Raw genomic sequence first — 19,268 nt, 5'->3', positions numbered from 1 at the left:
TTTATATTTTCAATGTATTTTGCCATCAAAATCTTTGTAGCAAGTCTCGCTACTACCGTGGGTTCTCTCAGCACACAAACCCACAACACAGGTTAATAATCCAGACCACTTTATTTATAACTCAGCCACTCACACTACTCACACAACACTTTGCCTGCTTCAAAAGTCCATTAAAGTTCGCTCCAGTTGTCCTTTCTGTCATGTGTGTCCCCCCCCCAGGTCTAGCACACTACTGCATTAAGAGAGGCGAGTGTTACTACTCAGCTGAGATAATCAACTCACCTGGCGCTGCTCTCACAAGCCTTCCTCACACCTCTCTCTCCTGCAACTGATTGGAAACCACACCCACCTCCACAATCTCTTTTTTCACAAGTAATAGATCCGTTTCCCTGGTAACACCTGGAAGAATCATTACCATCCCATAAGGCTTTTATGTAATGACAATGTTCAGTACTCCAGAAAATAGGATGAACCTAAAATATGAGTTGGCATCAGGAGATATTTCTAGTTCCCTCTGCTCAGAGATGTATTCCACATATTCCAGGACACGTCGCGGCCATGTACAGTGGAATTTGGAGGTAATGGTGTAGCCACAGATCACAGCACTGTCACTTCACCCTCCACTTCCAAGGGTGATTGAAAAACTACAGTGGGAACGCAAATGTGCGTATCTAGAGCCAGTGTTTGGTTTGTCCCTTTGTTCCTCCAGGTCACGTTATCAAATGATTTAACAACAGAAAATAAGGTTTATTAGGAACTTTTTTCAATAACTATATATCTATTTTAAAAAGGGCACTGATACCACTAACCTCTAATACAACTGCATTTTGTCTATGAATATATAGGCCTATGTCTCTTGTCCTAAGAGAAAAGCACAACGAACAAAACAACAATATCTGGAACAATTAGTTAAACAGGAATTAACTGATCAATCTGATATGTTTTTAAAAAGATGTATCTGGCCACTTGCCACAAAGACAGCAGAGCCTTCTTAAATATTGAACCAGCCAGCCAATTCAGATACTCCACATCATCAATGATGACCCGCCCACTCTGCCTGTAACTCACATCAGGAAGAAGAGCACAGCATACAGAGAAGAGGAGGGCTGTTAAACCATTCTTCCTCTGCACTCACTTCACTTCTTTTCAGAGGGCTGGTGAAAGGCCGCAGAGCGACACTCTCACAGTCTAACAGTAACACAATCATCTTGATGTGATTTGGAGTTTCTGACCTACATATTTTTCTATCTATCTATACGGCCAAAACTGCAGAAATAAACACAATCACCTCTGACAAACAAATGATGCATGGAAACTTTAGCATTGTTGTGGTTAAGCTTCAAACTAAGGTGTGAATACATACAGGATTTTCTTCCTCTCTCGCTCTCTGTTGTAGCCTCAGGGAACTGGGTTTGACTGCTGGTTTATCTCTTTTTAAAATAACACTGTATTATTGATTAATATTAACATTACAACAAGTTCAGTGGTTGTAAATGCCTTTGGGTGCATCTTTAAAAACACAGTTTATGGACATTATTTCTTCTTTGAATGAGCACATTAACCACCAAGATAAAACAACTAAAATTAGCATGCTTCCCTCTCTACACATCCTGTTGAAGCACATAGTCAGGCCTTGTTGGTCAAAGGGCAGAGAAATGGCTCACCACAGCCTGTATCTGTCAGTGTAGCTACTGCAAGTGGCTTTGCTTGTTCTTTTCAATACAGATATGTAGAAGGTCTTTAATAATTAAAATAGAGAACAGAAAGTTGGAGGGATTTATCTACAAGACAGAAGAGAAAAAGAAAAACTAGAAATCCTAATGAAGTAAACACTTTAGTGCAAAATATGAAGAAGTGAATCATGCTCTTGAGTTCAACACCAATATAACAGAGGAGCCTGTTGTCTTTAGTGTAAAAACTCTATCTATAACTATGAGTTCAAGATCTTCTTTAAACAAGAGAGGTGTTAAGCCATGTTGAACCGCCATGTTTCTACAGTAGCCCAGAACGGGCAAACCAAACACTGAGGGTAGATAGGGCCTTGAGTGTTTTTTGCGAATTTCACTACCATCGTAGTTGCTCCTTCACTTCACAGCTTGTTCTCATTACCTGGTCATCAAATACAGATGTGAGTCATGTTCATTAAGCTGCAATCTGCAACTTTACCGCTAGATGCCACTATATTCTACACACTGGTCCTTTAAAGCTTCCTGTGGAATCGTCTTGTAAATGAACCAAGTTTAATTTCCAGGTGTAACATTCGAAACAGCACTTTTTCTGAACACTTTTGAAATTGAATTGTTTACACCCATGTTTACTAGCTAGTAGTGGTTGTCTTCATGCATTGATACATTTAATCAATTATTAACCAGTAGAACAGCATGAAACTGTTCTCACAGCAGAAAAAAAAACTAAGTACATGTGGATTTCTTATCAAATGAAAATGGATCACAGGTTTGCTAAATATGTAAGGGTGATCTTCTTGGCTGTGAATGGTACAATATCTGTCAGTGTTTGTGCTCATATCAATTATCCTTTTGTCATACAAATAACATCATTAATTCCTTTCATACTGTTTTTCACTGAATCACACAGATCGTAATCAGCGGAAATCTGTGATTGTGAAGCAACATCCAGAGACAGCATCAGTCCAGCCGGGACACTCAGTGACTCTCCAGTGTTCACTTCTCCCCAAGAACAAAGAAACCAGAGTCCAGTGTCCAGGTGAACACAGTGTGTACTGGTTCAGAGCTGGATCAGGACAATCTCATCCAGAAGTCATTTACACTCACAGAAACAGCAGTGATGAACAAGAGGAAAGGAGCTGTGTCTACAGTCTGTCCAAAACCATAACAGACTCCTCTGATACTGGGACTTACTAATGTGCTGTGGTCTCATGTGGAGAGATCCTGTTTGGTGAAGGAACTAAGTACATCTTAATATATTCACATATGCATCTTGCATAAAGCCATTACCCGGCTTAAGATGTAACTGATTTCTTGCGGGCTGGATTATTTGTCTGTTGAACTTCAAGTAGTAGATTTTTTTTGTTTTTGGAAGAAAATATTCAGTTATTATTCAGTTGTTCATTATGCATATGTATATGGCTCAGAACCCAAATGAAAAAGAGAATATATATATTAACCACAGGTATTGCAGTCACTGAAGTCACCATGCTTTATCATTTGAATATTAAACATTATTTTTTCAAACAATGTTCCATTGTCCAATAAATGTTGGGAAGGAAATACTATATTATTATTGTTTTAATTTTACAGGAGCAATGAGTGTGGGTCATCATCTTGACATGTCAATTGTGGATCAGTCAAATGATCTGGTAAATAAGCTTGTGGTAAATACAGCATGCAGTATACTCTGTTGTTAGAGCAGATACCACAACCAGCAAAACCCCTCTATGTACGCAGAGCATGGCCTGTGAACTGATCCCCAAGTCTCCTCAAAGGGCCTCAGCTTAGTTAGTGTTCACATGTAACATTTTACATATTTTATTCTAAATTGACACCTGACTGTGACAGGAAGTCGTTGTGCATCAGTCAGAATGTGATTTTTCTTTTTTTTAAACAGAGGTCAAGCTTTTGAGTTGCTGTTAATAAATAGACATAGCACTAGTAAGTCTGTAAAGGAACATGTTGCCGAAAATGTCTGCGGACTGCATCTGGAATTGACATAAAAATTGGATTACGTGTAACTTCACTCATTATTAATAAAAAAAATCAATTGAAAGGGAAGTTCACGTCGAGAAGAATTTTGCTTGCAGAAATTAAATAGACAGTAAAATGCTACGAGAGAACCACGGACAGTATGTCTGTTAACCAGAAAGATGTCTAGAAAGTTGAATTTCAGTAATTCTACCAAATGCTTAGAAATTTTCAGAATAATCAACACTTGTTCGGTACAATCAAAGATAACCTCAACAACAACAGTTTAGCACACACATTTATTTTTTAATCACATGTTTACAAATACTTTGCATGGTCACATAAGAAAAACAATAAAGAAACAGCAACATGCATAAATTCTTAACGCAATTAATTCCAACTGGTTTACTGCCATTACAGATTCATGCATGATGAGTAAATTAACTTACTTTCAAATATCCTCTGATTGGACTTTACCTATTCTGATTCTGGTTCCAATACAAGATACAGGCTGATACTGCCTTTTCTCTCTCTCTCCCTTTCTGATATCTGGTCCCCCTAATATATCAATGTCAACAACGATCCAGTGGATCGAATAGGTGCATGCTTAATAAATTCTTGGTCTTATATTTAGACCACATTAGATTTTTCCTCCAAAACAGTTTACTAACAATCACCATGTAAGTCCACCTTCAGCGGCATGCAATGAAGGGTACTGATCAGGATTTGGTCAATAAGGCTCAATACAGCTGATTCCGATCAGTTAAAAAATGCCTCAATCAACACTGATATCGATCTTTGAGATAGGATTGGGACATCTTTAATTATACCTAAAAGTGTGCACCACTTCTTAATTATTTTAAATATATCTGTTTGAACCTGACTAGTTTCAAATGTTTGGCCAAGCCTTAATTCAAAATGGTGTATATTAAAACATTAATAGTCTTTATAACAAAGTAAAAACAAGTAAGGTATATACAATGGACATTTTCAACCACACTTTCAATTCATTTTAGTCTATTTCAATCTAACTAGTTTCAAATGTATGGATAAACCTTTATTCAGAATGATAATATGTACAGCGTTAGTCACATTGTGTATAACAAACCCTTTATCTGTAAACAGACTACCATCAACTAGATCATACATTACAAACTGAAGACAAACAGGCTTGTTCACTCACTAATCCAACCCAAAAGCCTTGACAGCAGTGTAGATCCTCTCTCTCTCCGCTGCTTTTGCATCCTTTATTGCACCTCTGTCAGTTTTCATCATGGTGAAGACGACAGCAGAATAAACCTGCACGTCTTCATTTCTCTGAGAATATATGAGATGACAAAGTTAAATAAACCTTCATAAATGTTTTAATACATTTTATCCATTTAATTTTTTTTACCTGTTGACTTTTCTGACCACCACTGATTTTCTGCAGAGGAACAGCAGCTGGATTATGAAACAGAAAATATATAGGAAACAATAAATAAGGCTGCAGTAGTTTTAATTTAATAGCGTTGTATGGAGAACTATGAGTGACTTCTATTACCGTTGTCACACTTAATGGCGTAAATGAGGACGGCTAAAACAATCAGACTTATAACCAAGACAGCACACAGCAGAAAAACAACTGCTTTGTCCGTCTGTGACCACGTACTGGTTCCTGAAACATTAACAAAAGGGAAAAAAAACGAATGAAAATGAACAAAGAGTAAAATTAAATTGTGTTTAATGTCACTTACTTGATAAAGGATTTTATACATTAAAATTGTTAATAGTTGATCTTTATGAATTTTATGATTTTTTTATGTTTTCCCATTTTCTAGTCAACAGAACAATCACAAACTTACCTTCAGTGTCCAGTTTTGTTCCATTTCCAAATAATATCTCTCCACATGAGGCCACAGCACAGTAATAAGTCCCAGCATCAGAGGAGCTGACATTCTTAGAGAAGTTGTAGACACATTTCTGTGGAGAGTGAGCCTCAGGACTCTTCTCACATTCATCACCACTGTTTCCATGAGTGTAAATTAAACTGGGATGAGATTCATCTGATCCAGCTCTGAACCAGAACACACTGTGATCTCCTGGACATGTTTTCTTCTCAGAGTCAGAGAGGACTGAACACTGCAGAGTCACTGGGTCTCCTGGACGGACTGAATCAGATGGAGGGACTTGAACGACGGCAGTAACATCAGGTTCTGGTCCTGGGGAAAAACAAAGACAAAAATAAACACACTTTACTCACTATAATGAAAATAAAAGGAGTTAAAAATGTTAAAATGTTGTAAACTTTTCTATAAATTATGAAAAGTAAGCTGCTATTACCTTTAATTCTCAGAAATGTTCCATTCAGAAATATCATGTCAAGTTCTTTTACTTTGACACAGTAGTAAACTCCAGTATCACTTAGATTTGTTTGACTAATATGCAGGACAAATGCTCCAGGCTCTTGTTTTGCTGTAATGCGAGGAGTCTTGTTAACGCCATCAAAATCAAAGGTGTACGTTCCTCCCAACAATTCAGGCAAATCTCCAGAAACTAGCCTGATCCAAAACAACCTTGTTTTGGGCTCAGATGCCTGGCGGGTACATGTCAAAGTCACATTGTATCCAACACCAACAGTCTTCGTCTCAAAGATCAGACTGTCCGTGCATCCTAAAGATCAAATTAAATGTAGCAGTGATTAACAAAAGATATATTCATGTATGCCATGTGTTAAATTGATCCAAGAAGATGACTATATACTTTGAATATATAGGAAAGAAGCTGACTTTATATACTTACGCCCCACTCTGAGCATCAGCAGTAAATAACATATGATCAGCATTTTTGATTATTCCACTTGAGACAGCAGTTAGAATAAATCATATTAAAAGATGATTCATCTTCATGTAATCATACCAAGTGGGAGGGAACAATTTCAGAGCAATCTGATTGGCCTCTTGTCATGTTTGCGTTTCACTGTACTACCACAGTGGAAATAAAATCAACCTAAACACATGAAACAACCCCGACAGCAGCTTTTGTTTCAGGTTTCAGGGTGGGTTTCAATAACTGACACAGAGTAAACATAACAGATCATTTGATTTGATTGTAATGTAAACTACAGTAATCATTGAGATCATTCACCTGAACACAAGGGTGGATGAGACAATATGACACAATATAACACTTTGTCTTGTACATCTTTTGTATTGTTGTCATTCACTGTGGTGTTATTGGGGTTGTAGCTTAGTTCTTTTAGCTGGGCATTCAGTGTTGCAACACGAAAGTTCAATACGAATGTATCTCCAATGTATTTCCAATGGACCAGGCTATGTAAGGATAGTAGCTGACGAGGTGTCCACTATCAGGAATTAATGGACATCATTAATTTATATTTTCAATGTATTTTGCCATCAAAATCTCTGTAGCAAGTCTCGCTACTACCGTGGGTTCTCTCAGCACACAAACCCACAACACAGGTTAATAATCCAGACCACTTTATTTATTACTCAGCCACTCACACTACTCACACAACACTTTGCCTGCTTCAAAAGTCCATTAAAGTTCGCTCCAGTTGTCCTTTCTGTCATGTGTGTCCCCCCCCAGGTCTAGCACACTACTGCATTAAGAGAGGCGAGTGTTACTACTCAGCTGAGATAATCAACTCACCTGGCGCTGCTCTCACAAGCCTTCCTCACACCTCTCTCTCCTGCAACTGATTGGAAACCACACCCACCTCCACAATCTCTTTTTTCACAAGCAATAAATCCGTTTCCTTCGTAACACCTGGAAGAATCATTACCATCCCATAAGGCTCTTATGTAATGACAATGTTCAGTACTCCAGAAAATAGGATGAACCTAAAATATGAGTTGGCATCAGGAGATATTTCTAGTTCCCTCTGCTCAGAGATGCATTTCACATATTCCAGGACACGTCGCGGCCATGTACAGTGGAATTTGGAGGTAATGGTATCAGTGCCCTTTTTAAAATAGGTGTAGCCACAGATCACAACACTGTCACTTCACCCTCCGCTTCCAAGGGTGATTGAAAAACTACAGTGGGAACGCAAATGTCCGTATCTAGAGCCAGTGTTTGGTTTGTCCCTTCGTTCCTCGAGGTCATGTTATGTACGAGTTTCTCCTACATATTTATGAAAGGTCTAATGATTTAACAACAGAAAATAAGGTTTATTAGGAACTTTTTTCAATAACTATATATCTATTTTAAAAAGGGCACTGATACCACTAACCTCTTTTGTCTATGAATATATAGGCCTATGTCTCTTGGCCTAAGAGAAAATCACAACGAACAAAACAACAATATCTGGAACAATTAATTAAACAGGAATTAACTGATCAATCTGATATGTTTTTAAAAAGATGTATCTGGCCACTTGCCACAAAGACAGCAGAGCCTTCTTAAATATTGAACCAGCCAGCCAATTCAGATACTCCACATCATCAATGATGACCCGCCCACTCTGCCTGTCACTTACATCAGGAAGAAGAGCACAGCATACAGAGAAGAGGAGGGCTGTTAAACCATTCTTCCTCTGCACTCACTTCACTTCTTTTCAGAGGGCTGGTGAAAGGCCGCAGAGCGACACTCTCACAGTCTCACAGTAACACAATCATCTTGATGTGATTTAGAGTTTCTGACCTACATATTTTTTATCTAAGGGAGGGAAACCATGTGAACCTGAAACCACAAATAAAATAACCCAGCAATTAACAAGGTGATTAACATGAAATAATCCTGAGCCACCATACTGTATGTACAGTGTTTGACACCTTCACAATAACATGGGCAGGAACACCTGACAATATAATGCCATCCAGTACAACACTGTAAACAGACATCTATCTATAGGGCCAGACCTGCTAAAGTATTTGTTAGTCCAGCATGTTGTGGTCTTCATCGGGGTCAACATATTGTTGACCACAAGGCAAAACAAGCCGGTTTGACAAGTGTGGACACAAGAAAAGTAACAACTGTAAAATTGTATTTAAAACAGAAGCCCCCATACTTTATGTCCTGCTTTGTACTTTCTCTGACAAACAAATGATGCATGGAAACTTTAGCATTGTTGTGGTTAAGCTTCAAACTAAGGTGTGAATACATACAGGATTTTCTTCCTCTCTCGCTCTCTGTTGTGGCCTCAGGGAACTGGGTTTGACTGCTGGTTTATCTCGTTTTAAAATAACACTATATTATTGATTAATATTAACATTACAACAAGTTCAATGGTTGTAAATGCCTTTGGGTGCATCTTTAAAAACACAGTTTATGGACATTATTTCTTCTTTGAATGAGCACATTAACCACCATATAAAACAACTAAAATTAGCATGCTTCCCTCTCTACACATCCTGTTGAAGCACATAGTCAGGTCTCTACTGAGTAAACAGCCTTGTTGGTCAAAGGGCAGAGAAATGGCTCACCACAGCCTGTATCTGTCAGTGTAGCTACTGCAAGTGGCTTTGCTTGTTCTTCTCAATACAGATATGCAGAAGGTCTTTAATAAATAAAATAGAGACGAGAAAGTTGGAGGGATTTATCTACAAGACAGAAGAGAAAAACTGGAAATACTAATGAAGTAAACACTTATATAAAGAAGTGTATCATGCTCTTCAGTTCAACACCAATATAACAGAGGAGCCTGTTGTCTTAAGTGTGTAAAAACTCTATCTAGAACTCTATCTAACTCTGAATGTTCTCTCACTCTATGTACAATGCACTTCTCTTAAAGACAAATTTCTTTTTCTTTTTTTTTCGTCACAAACTGAGTTCTCCGGATCTCTTGATTTTCTGTGGTTTTGGAACAGTTTACACATCGACCCAACTCCAGCTGTGTCACCAGTTTAGGAGAAATTTATATTGATGGCCTGTTACAAATTATTTGATAAGAAGTACGGTCTAGACCTACTCTATTTGAATTTTTTTATTTTTTATTATGAATTGGCGCTACAAAAATTGTGTACATTGTGAAGAAAAACAATGTACAAAACAAAAAGAAAATCAGACAGATATGGGTTCAAGATCTTTAAACAAGAGAGAAGTTAAGCCAAGTTGAACAGCCATGTTTCTACAGTAGGCCAGAACGGATAATAATAAGCATAAAGCACAAATGATCACAGAAACAAGAAATTCAAACATGTATTCTGAATAAAGACACCGCTTTGGAATTAATACAAAAACAAGTACATGTGAATTTCCTATCAAATGAAAATAGATCACAGGGTTGCCAAATATGTAAGGGGGAGGTCATTTTCTGCATTTCAGCCAATCACTATGATTTCTGCTGTGTAAACCTGATGATCTACTGAGTAAACCTTCATTTAGGTGAGAAGACAGATCAGTAGTACCAGACAAGGGTGCTACACCACAATGATGGGAAGACTGGCTGCTTTGATTCTTCTTAGCATAACGTGTAAGTGCAGTTTTTATCTGATGTGAGAAACATACTTCTGCAAACTTCGGTTTTTACTGTGTGTGAAAATAATGCTTATGTGGATTATATGACCATCTAATAATCTTTGCACTGCAATGTGATTTTTCATTTTGTCCTCTGGTGTTGTAACTCTCTTCGTTTGTCTCTTTTCTTCAGACCTGATTCACACTGCAGAGGTTCCTCAGCAAATCTCTTTGACTGTGGTTGAACTTGGTGGGACTTTTACTTTTCAATGTCCAGCCTCTGAGAATCAAAGCAAATTTCACTGGTACAAGCAGTCTGTTGGATATATGGTCCAAACAGTCGCTGCTGTTATACTTGGCAAAATAACATTCAGCGAACCATTTATAGACTCACGTTTCACATTAACCAAAGTGGACGCTTACTTTTTTCTTACAATTAGAAATGTCACCAAAGAGGATGAAGCAACATACTTCTGTCAAAGTGGAGCAACGTACTCACAGAGTTTTGTTAACGGCATCTTCTTGGCTGTGAATGGTAAAATATCTGTCAGTGGTTGTGCTTATATAAATTATCCTTATGTCGTACAAATAACAGATCGTTAATCCCTTTCATATTGTTTTTCAACTGAATCACACAGATTGTAATCAGCAGAAATCTGTGAATGTGAAGCAACGTCCAGAGACAGCATCAGTCCAGCCGGGACACTCAGTGACTCTCCAGTGTTCACTTCTCCACAGGAACAAAGGAGTCCAGTGTCCAGGTGAACACAGTGTGTACTGGTTCAGAGCTGGATCAGGACAATCTCATCCAGACGTCATTTACACTCACAGGAACAGCAGTGATGAACAAGAGGAAAGAAGCTGTGTCTACAGTCTGTCCAAAACCATAAGAAACTCCTCTGATACTGGAACTTACTACTGTGCTGTGGTCTCATGTGGAGAGATCCTGTTTGGTGAAGGAACTAAAGTGGAAACAAGTACGTCTTTACTGTTGTATTAAAATCATATGTGTATCTTATATAAAGCCATCTATCCTGGTTAATATGTACCTGATTTCAGTGGATTGGATTATTAGTCTGTTTAATACTATATACGAATAGTGATATTTACAATTACTTTATAGCCTATATGGTGTATTTTTGTTTTCAAAAAAAATATTATTGAGTGATTTTATATTAAATTATCGAGTATTCTTATTATCAGCTAAGTATTTAGCTCAGTACTCAAATAATAAGAGGATATGTTGACTAAACAATATAATGAACATTGAGTTATCAATTTTTGCTTTTGATAAGCGTAGTTTTCTAAATGCCACAGTATTTTCAATAAAAAAATATTATTCTCAAGAGTACATAATTAAATAATGCTTAATGTCTCTTAGGAAATGTTTGTGATTCAGGATCAGAACTGGAACCAGTTGTCCTTGCTCTTGGAGTACTGTTGGCCTGCTGTGTGACTGTAATTGCTCTTCTTATTTTCTACATAAATCAAAGGAAGGCTTGTGAACATTGCAAAGGTAGGTTCACCATATTTTACTCTTCACGTCTGTTAAAGACAGATATGTAACTGTAAAAAAACAAAGTTAATAGCGACAACAGGGGCCCAGTGGAGTAGTGGTGCCTGGAGAAGTGGCTATAGTCTTAATTTCACCAATGAACGTGTGGAATTTAGAAAGGTTTATTGCACGTAATGAGGGAATGGGGGTAGGGGTCGAGGGATGAGGGATGAGGGTAAGGGTCGAGGGATGGGGTAAGAGGGGATGAAGAGTTTAGGGATCAAGGGATATAGGGAAAAAGGGTATCGGAATGAAGGATAATGGATGAAAGGATGGAAGAAAGGTGGGTTTGTTGGCAGATGGACAGAGGGGTTCGGCAAAATGGTAAGAGGTGCGAAAGGGATGAAGCTAAAGTGTGCAAGGACGTTGAGCGAAAGGAAACGGCGACCAGATTGTCCATTTGGGGAGTCAGAAGACGGTGGCTGAAGACCGTGGGACTGAAGTCGGAACGGCGTCAGAAGCTAGTGCCAATTGTTTTAATTTCTGTAACGAGAATGAGATAGTGTGTTGACGATTGTGTTTTTTGCAACCTGGGATGTGAGAGGCTAGGGTGAGCCTCCATATGAACTGCATTATATCAAAGCAGTGGGAATGGTACCTTGTTGAGGTAAGGTTGGTGAGGATTTTCTTGGACCATTTGTGACCCCAAAGAATAGCTGCTATGATTACTGGGTAAGTTTCGCAGATGGCGGAGGAAGAAGAGAGGGATGTGAATTTGAGCAGCCGCTTGGCTGAAAACCGCCTGCAACCAGGGTGGCAGCTTCAGCGGAACGTACTGCGTCTGTGAATAACGGCATGTATTGTAGCTTAGTGATGTGGTTGTCTAAAAGAATGAAATGCTGTTACGTGATGGGAGAAACTGGTGCCATAATTTTAGCTGATTTACATTCATCGTCCGGTGTGGTGTGGTGTGTTCGTGGAGGGATGGGACAGAAGAGGTTATGGAAAGGAGGTGTGACGAGAAGGATCAACCTTGGGGGATGGTGCGGATTGCGTAGTTTAGGTGGCTGACGCTGAAGACCAAAGACTCCCCTGGAGCTGTTTGAGGGCGAAGGTCTGATGGTGTTGGAGTTGTCGGTGGATGAAGGCTCGGAGTGTCGGGGCACGAGAAGGAATGGTAGGCGAAGAAGAAGACTCAGAGAGGAGGGAGTTTGCCATTCGTCTTCAAACATGTTGCTGTCTGAACGGTTGAGGATGGTCTCGTTTCAGTGGTTAGAGGCATTTGTTTTTTGTGTTTCTTGTATGACGCCCCTCATGTGGAACCTGAGTCGAGAAGGGAGTGAACAGATAAGGTGTGCTTAAGTAGAGGGCAGAAATAAGATGAGTGCAAGGTGTGGTCTTTGTTCCCGAACCTAGTTATAAAACTTAATTTAAGCCCCCAATTTGTCTCAAAAGTCCTGGTCCAGGCAAGAATAAACACATGTACTGTAAGACTACGGGGTGGAAGGAGCCAAAACTGGCAAAAAACACCTCTGTACTTTAGTCCCTGTTGTCAAAAACTCAATTCAAGTCTCTTGTTTGCTTAGCCATGTATTTTAATGAGAGGATGACAAAAATCACAACATTATTGAGTTTGAGTTTATTCACAATACCACTTCAAACATTACAATAATACAGTTGGGGTACAAAATCAATTGGGTAGAGTGAATGGGTCCTCCAAGGAAGCTAGGAAAGCTTATAGGTGGGGGCCCATGGTTCATGAAAGGGTAGTGGTACAGACAATGGTATACACAGTTACCACCTGTAACCAGATGATGATAAGTTAATGCACGCACAAAGCACACCAGAACATACATAACATTACATACACATACAATCATACACATACATCCCAGTAGTCCATGAGAAAACAGTTTTATATTAGATATAGGTTAATAGGAAATTATTTTTAGTTGTCTTTTAAAGTTGGAGATAAAGGGCAACACCTTGAGGCCGTCAATGCAGTGCTGAGAATCTCCAACGATGTTGAAATCATCAAAACCCATAATATAAACAGTACAGATTGATCATGGAGTTTTCTGGGATTACATGAGACATTGACACAGTGGTAGCCGCAAGCACACTCGGAACAACCAAACACACGCACATACACACATCACACACACTAAGAAGTATTCTGGTACTATTGTGTACCATTGTGACCGTCATCACCTCTGGCTCGCAAAAAAGTAGCCTCTTGAAAATGATAAGAAAAATGTCTCTCACCTCTCCGCCCTCCCGCCTGTAAAAAAGGTTTGAGCCTCCCGTAAAGGAGAGTAGGCTATTAGAAACATTAAGTCATGATAGAGAGACTGTCTCCCGTAATCAGCAATAGTAGAGACAAACAGATCACCGCTGTCAATGGAAAACGGAATGAAGGAACTCTACTCCAAACGACAGTAAGCCTAGCCTACTGGTCCGCCATCCTCTTCGCATGGATTTGGGCAAACTGTGATCTTAGGTGTTCAATGTAGGCAAGGAGGCAATGAAGGCATCAGCCTCAGCTACCGTGGGAAAGTGTTTCCTACCTCCCAACTCCAGCTTGATGTAAAGCCTGGCCTGAACCCTCGCTCGTACAACTCCGACATGACTGCCTTGAACTCATTCCGCTGGTCCACAACCTCTGGAGGATAATCCTCAAACACAAGGATGGGATGGTCCCGGAATTTCAGCCTACCCCTCATGGTCCGGGCATGGCGGATGATCTTATCCTTTACCTGGAACCTGAGGAGACGAATGATGACCGGTCTTGGTCACTGGTTGGGTGGAGGTTTAAGTGCCAGGGCTCTGTGAGCCCGTTCACACTCCACAGGCGAATCTAGGACCCCTCCAAAGACCTCCTCGAGCATCTTGGTGAAGAAAGCTGTCGGTTGGGGCCCCTCCATGGATTCAGGTTCACCGATTACCCTGATGTTGTTGCGCCGGCTCCGTGACTCGAGGTCTACAACTTTAGTTGCTAGTTTAGCATGGTCTGTCTGGAGCTTGGTGATAGCTTCCTTGGCAGCCTTCAGGCATACCTCTCGCGTGTCACCTTCACTCTCAAGAATTTTGAGTTTCTCAGCGTGTACTGTCACAGTAGTTATGACACTGTTAAACTTGGTCTCGAGAGCTGAGAAAGTTTGTTTGAAGTCCTCGGAGATGGCGGTTCGATGAGACTCAAGCAGGTGGGTGAGGGATGCCATGGTGACCGCCTCAGCGTTTGGGTCGGTCTGCACCGCTTTAGTTTTCGGTATGGTCGCAGCAGCTCAATAGCAGATCTGCAAGTTAGTGAATCTACTACTTTGGATAGGTTTAGGAGAGAGCTAGGTTACAAACAGTGAGTTTAAAGATGAGCAAACATTTAGCAAGAGGGCAAGACGCAGAGTGCTTCGCTTGTTACCACATCACGTGATTTTTGATATGATAGCAGTCACCATATTCCTCATGTGTGCACTCATTCTGAAGGCTCTGTTTGTACTTTAACAGCAGCAATGAGTGCTTCCCATCATCTTGGACATGACCAGTCCACAGTGGATCAGTCAAATTGGGTAAATATGCTTCTGGTAAATATGCAGCAGTGTGTTGTCCAATTTGATAAATATTCTGCCTACTCAAACTCTTTTCATTTAACAGATCTTCTAGACAGGACACACATAATACTATATAATATAATAACTGTTAAACTGCTACAATGATGTCTGGAATAGGAATAAAGATGTATAAATATACTGACGAGAAATGACATAAAAGAAAGTATGTTAAGCTCACTGTAAATTAATCCTTCCACTGATGTTCGCAGTCTTTACAGTTGATTTTCATTTAACTGGTCTTGATGTTATTGCTTTAATCTCTGACATATTTGGCATTAACACAAACATTTTATCATATTTTTGCAGGATGGGGAAGCAAAGGCAGAGAACTATGCAGCACTGGATTTCACCAAAGGGAAGGCGAAAACAGGAAAGACGACGAGAAAGTCGCCACAAGACTGTGTGTACTCACGTACTGTTGTTAGAGCAGAATACCACAACCAGCAAAACCCCTCTATGTATGCAGAGCACGGCCTGTGAACTTTTATTCTCAATTGACACCTGATAGTGACAGGAAGTTGTCGTGCATCAGTCAGAATGTAATTATTTTTAAAAAAGGGGGTTAATAGTAAATAGTCACAGCAAATGTGCCAGTATTTCTATAATGGGACATTTTGTCAACACCTCTGTGGATGTGTTTGCTTTGTATTGTTTACATATTTTTGTCTTCTCATATGAAATAACTATCTTCAGTCATCACGAATACTACAAGAAATGTGCACACAGTTTGACTGTGATATGCCTGTGAACTTGATAAATGTAAGGTTGAATGTTGGATGTATTGTAGTGAATGGAAAGTGATAGAAAATCTTCAGAATAACCAACACTTGTATTAATAAACAATAACAGATCATGCCAGCAGTTTGGCACTATAAAGCACAGTGTGATTTGTTTTTTAATATAGTTTGAAAGCGTTAAATATCAGTTTCCCTATAAAGTTTGTGTACTATTATTTTGACTACAGTCGTTTTTTTCTCCAATACATTTCACTAACTATGACCACATTAAGTCAGTCTTTCAATGTCAGTGATGAAAGAAAGTTGGGACACAAATAAAATGTTCTCCCACTTACAGTAATAAACTGATTTTAGTATGTCCATGTTAACAGAACATTTCTTTTCTCAGGTTGCACAATCAAGAATAACGCAGCTGACATTTGTTTATTTATTGTTTATAAATACAGGGACAAGTGTGTAGCATAAACAAATTTGCGATGCCTGTTGCTAGACGGGAATTTCAAATACATCAAACAATAATACTCCCAGCTGAAGTGGGGGTGTCACTGGTTCTTGATGAGCATCTTAACTCCTCAGCCGCAAAGACAAGGAAAGTAACACAGTCCAAAGACATTAAGGTTTGGTGAATTGGAGAAATTTTGCCATAGGTGTCAATGTGAGTGTGGGTAGTTGTCAGTATGTGTTATCCCTGTCATAGAGTGGAGTTTTGTCCAGGAGATGCCTCACCTTCTTGCACAGTGTGAGCTGGGATTGAGAGCCTCCGGCGATCCAGCACAAGATAGGCTTGTGTATACAGTGGAAATTTTCAACCACAGACTCAACTGATTTCAGTCTTTTTCAGTCTAACTAGTTTCAAATGTATGGATAAACCTTTATTCAGAATGATAATATATACAGCATTAGTCACATTCTGTAACATCAACATCAACTGAAGACAAACAGGCCTGTTCACTCATTAATCCAACACAAAAGCCTTGACAGCAGTGTAGATCCTCTCTCTCTCCGCTGCTTTTGCATCCTTTATTGCACCTCTGTCAGTTTTCATCATGGTGAAGACGACAGCAGAATAAACCTGCATGTCCTCTTTTCTCTGAGAATATATGAGATGACAAAGTTAAATAAACCTTCATAAATGTTATAATACCGTTTATCTACTTAAATTCTTTACCTGTTGACTTTTCTGACCACCACTGATTTTCTGCAGAGGAACAGCAGCTGAATTATGAAACAGAAAATATATAGGAAACAATAAATAAGGCTGCAGTAGTTTTAATTTAATAGCTTTGTATAGAGAACTGAGTGACTTCTATTACCGTTGTCACACTTGAAGGCGTAAAAGAGGAAGGCTAAAACAATCAGACTTATAACCAAGACAGCACACAGAAGAAAAACAACTGCATTGTCGGTCTGTGACCACATACTGGTTCCTGAAACATTAACAAAAGAAATACAAACAATGAAAATTAACAAAGAGTAAAAGTAAATTGTTTTCAATGTCACATCCTTGTTAAAGGATCTTAAATGTGAAATAAAAATTGACATACTGTATAATCTTACACTTACTTTACTAATTAACAGAATCATGATACAGTTACCTTCAATGTCCACTTTAGTTCCATTTCCAAATAATATCTCTCCACATGTGGCCACAGCACAGTAATAAGTTCCAGCATCAGAGGAGCTGATGTTCTTAGTGAAGTGATAAACACAGCTTTTCTGAGTGTCAGATCTCTTGTCACATTCATCGTGTCTTTTTCCATCAGTGTAGATGATATTTGGCTGAGTTTTATCTGATCCGGCTCTAAACCAGAACACACTGTGATCTCCTGGACATGCGTTATTGTCAGAATCAGAGAAGACTGAACACTGGAGAGTCATCGAGTCTCCTGGATGGACTGGATCAGATACTGTCTGCCGCTGAACAACAATATAGTTTGATGTCCAGTTTCATGTGTAATACAAAACTGTGTTAAAAGGGGAAAAAAGCACAATTTAAAATCCTAAAAAGAATTTAAAAATAGCTGATGGAAAACTTTTTTTCTAACATGGTCCCAAGATGTTAGAAGACAAAGAAAACACAAAGAAGACACATTCAACATAAAAACTTAACAGCACAATCCTAAAATGCAAAAGCACATCACTAATATTTCGAGAAATAAAACTCCCACGTCAAAAAATAAACATCATTGTGAAATGCAATTTGCAAATTACATTATAAATCTGTTTGTTTTTATTTTTACTTTTACTCCCTACGTTTTTACACAAATATCTGTACTTTTTTAAGATTACTTTTTACTTTTATACTTTGAGTACATGTCAGAGTCTGTTTTACCTAAGAAAAGAGGATGACTCAGTACTTCTACTTTTACTGCAGTCTTTTCTACATAAGTATCTGTACTTCTACTTGAGTAAGTACGTGTGTACTTTTGCCACCTTTGGTTTTAAGAAAACACAAGTTCAAAATTGAAATGTAACCAGCATAACCTAAAATGACACACTGTTATAATCTGCATAAATAATAACAGAACCAGAAGTAAAGTTAGATTGTGGGTGAACTCTCCATTGACAAAACAGAGCAATATACCTCACATAACATTTCAACTGGATATTTTAAGATATGTTGTAAAATTAATTTGGAAATGCTCTCAAAACATATTTGGTTACACTGAGTAGAGTTTTTTTTTAGATGGAAATGTTAAGAAACACAGTGAGTTTGTAAATGGGTGAAGTAATTCTAAAACAGATCACATAATTACCTGTTATTGACAAATAGGTCCCACTCCAAGTAATCTTCGTGTAATCCACAAGTGCACAGTGATACATTCCCTCGTCTTCTTGAATTGTCCTCAAAATGGTCAGCTTGCTGATATTCTTATGAATGTTTATATCAAGTCTAGAGGCAGAAAACTCTGGTCCATACACAGGGTTTATGCCTTTCCGCTGTACTAGGATTAATTTTAAACTATCTCCAACACTCTGCTTGTACCAGTGAAATTGTCTTGGGTTCGACTCATAATCAGGTAAAACACATGTGAAGGTTGCAGGTTCACCAAGTTGTGCTGTGGTCACTGGAATCAGGGTATCTAGAATAAATTAAAATGTACAAGACATTAAACAAAAGAAAAAAATTGTGTAGAAACAACGCAAAAAATATACAGTATTCACATGAACCACCATTTATCAAGATTGTGTGAATATACTTAAATGAGAAAATATTAGACATTATTATATATCACTTACGTCCCTGATGAAGGAGAAGCATTGTAACACAGATCACGATCATCTTAACATTTTCTCTTGTCAGGAGACTTCTTGGTTATTGTGTGAGTGAAGGTAGTGACGTGGTCCTGATATGTCAGAACATCAGATG

At 38.7% G+C, this 19,268-nt stretch overlaps 3 protein-coding genes across 5 annotated transcripts in view; 1 reads left to right on the top strand and 2 right to left on the bottom strand.

The window, feature by feature from the left end:
* Window positions 1–3,944: 3,944 nt before the first annotated feature.
* Window positions 3,945–6,509, bottom strand: LOC127374304 (signal-regulatory protein beta-2-like). The gene is made up of 6 exons (XM_051419476.1): window positions 6,441–6,509; window positions 5,982–6,311; window positions 5,504–5,860; window positions 5,203–5,316; window positions 5,056–5,102; window positions 3,945–4,976 (listed from the first exon to the last, which is right to left on the bottom strand). The coding sequence occupies exons 1-6, from the start codon at window positions 6,481–6,483 to the stop codon at window positions 4,842–4,844; spliced, it is 1,026 nt and encodes a 341-aa protein (XP_051275436.1). The 5' UTR covers window positions 6,484–6,509; the 3' UTR covers window positions 3,945–4,841.
* A 3,488-nt stretch (window positions 6,510–9,997) lies between these two features.
* The window catches only part of LOC127374295 (uncharacterized), a 48,103-nt gene continuing 38,832 nt past the window's right edge, over window positions 9,998–19,268 (top strand). For 2 of the 3 annotated variants that reach the window (XM_051419456.1, XM_051419457.1), the window contains exons 1-4: window positions 9,999–10,074; window positions 10,252–10,593; window positions 10,697–11,035; window positions 11,440–11,574. In XM_051419456.1, the coding sequence (XP_051275416.1) occupies window positions 10,032–10,074; window positions 10,252–10,593; window positions 10,697–11,035; window positions 11,440–11,574 (859 nt within the window). In that variant the 5' untranslated portion in view covers window positions 9,999–10,031. Of the gene's footprint in view, window positions 10,075–10,251; window positions 10,594–10,696; window positions 11,036–11,439; window positions 11,575–15,057; window positions 15,120–15,467; window positions 16,114–19,268 lie in introns of those variants that run through there. The other variant, XM_051419455.1, reaches the window with a different exon arrangement.
* LOC127374303 (signal-regulatory protein beta-2-like) overlaps window positions 16,312–19,268 on the bottom strand; it is a 44,229-nt gene continuing 41,272 nt past the window's right edge. Inside the window, exons 5-6 of the mRNA XM_051419474.1 lie at window positions 17,067–17,113; window positions 16,312–16,988 (exon numbers count right to left, since the gene is read on the bottom strand). Coding sequence (XP_051275434.1) covers window positions 16,854–16,988; window positions 17,067–17,113 — 182 coding nt within the window. The 3' untranslated portion in view covers window positions 16,312–16,853. The remainder of the gene's footprint in view (window positions 16,989–17,066; window positions 17,114–19,268) is intronic.

Source organism: Dicentrarchus labrax, unplaced genomic scaffold (assembly GCF_905237075.1).
Source record: "Dicentrarchus labrax unplaced genomic scaffold, dlabrax2021, whole genome shotgun sequence".
In the NCBI taxonomy this organism is placed as follows: Eukaryota; Metazoa; Chordata; class Actinopteri; family Moronidae; genus Dicentrarchus; species Dicentrarchus labrax.
Note: the sequence above shows the minus strand (reverse complement) of the source record. Positions and strands in the feature narration are given on the sequence as shown.

Coding starts and splice junctions, on each gene's coding strand:
- LOC127374304 (XM_051419476.1), bottom strand. CDS start 6,483: ATGCTGATCATATGTTATTTACTGCTGATGCTCAGAGTGGGGC. Junction 6,312..6,440: donor GCTGATGCTCAGAGTGGGGC/GTAAGTATATAA, acceptor TTTGATCTTTAG/GATGCACGGACAGTCTGATC. Junction 4,977..5,055: donor GTGGTCAGAAAAGTCAACAG/GTAAAAAAAATT, acceptor ATATATTCTCAG/AGAAATGAAGACGTGCAGGT.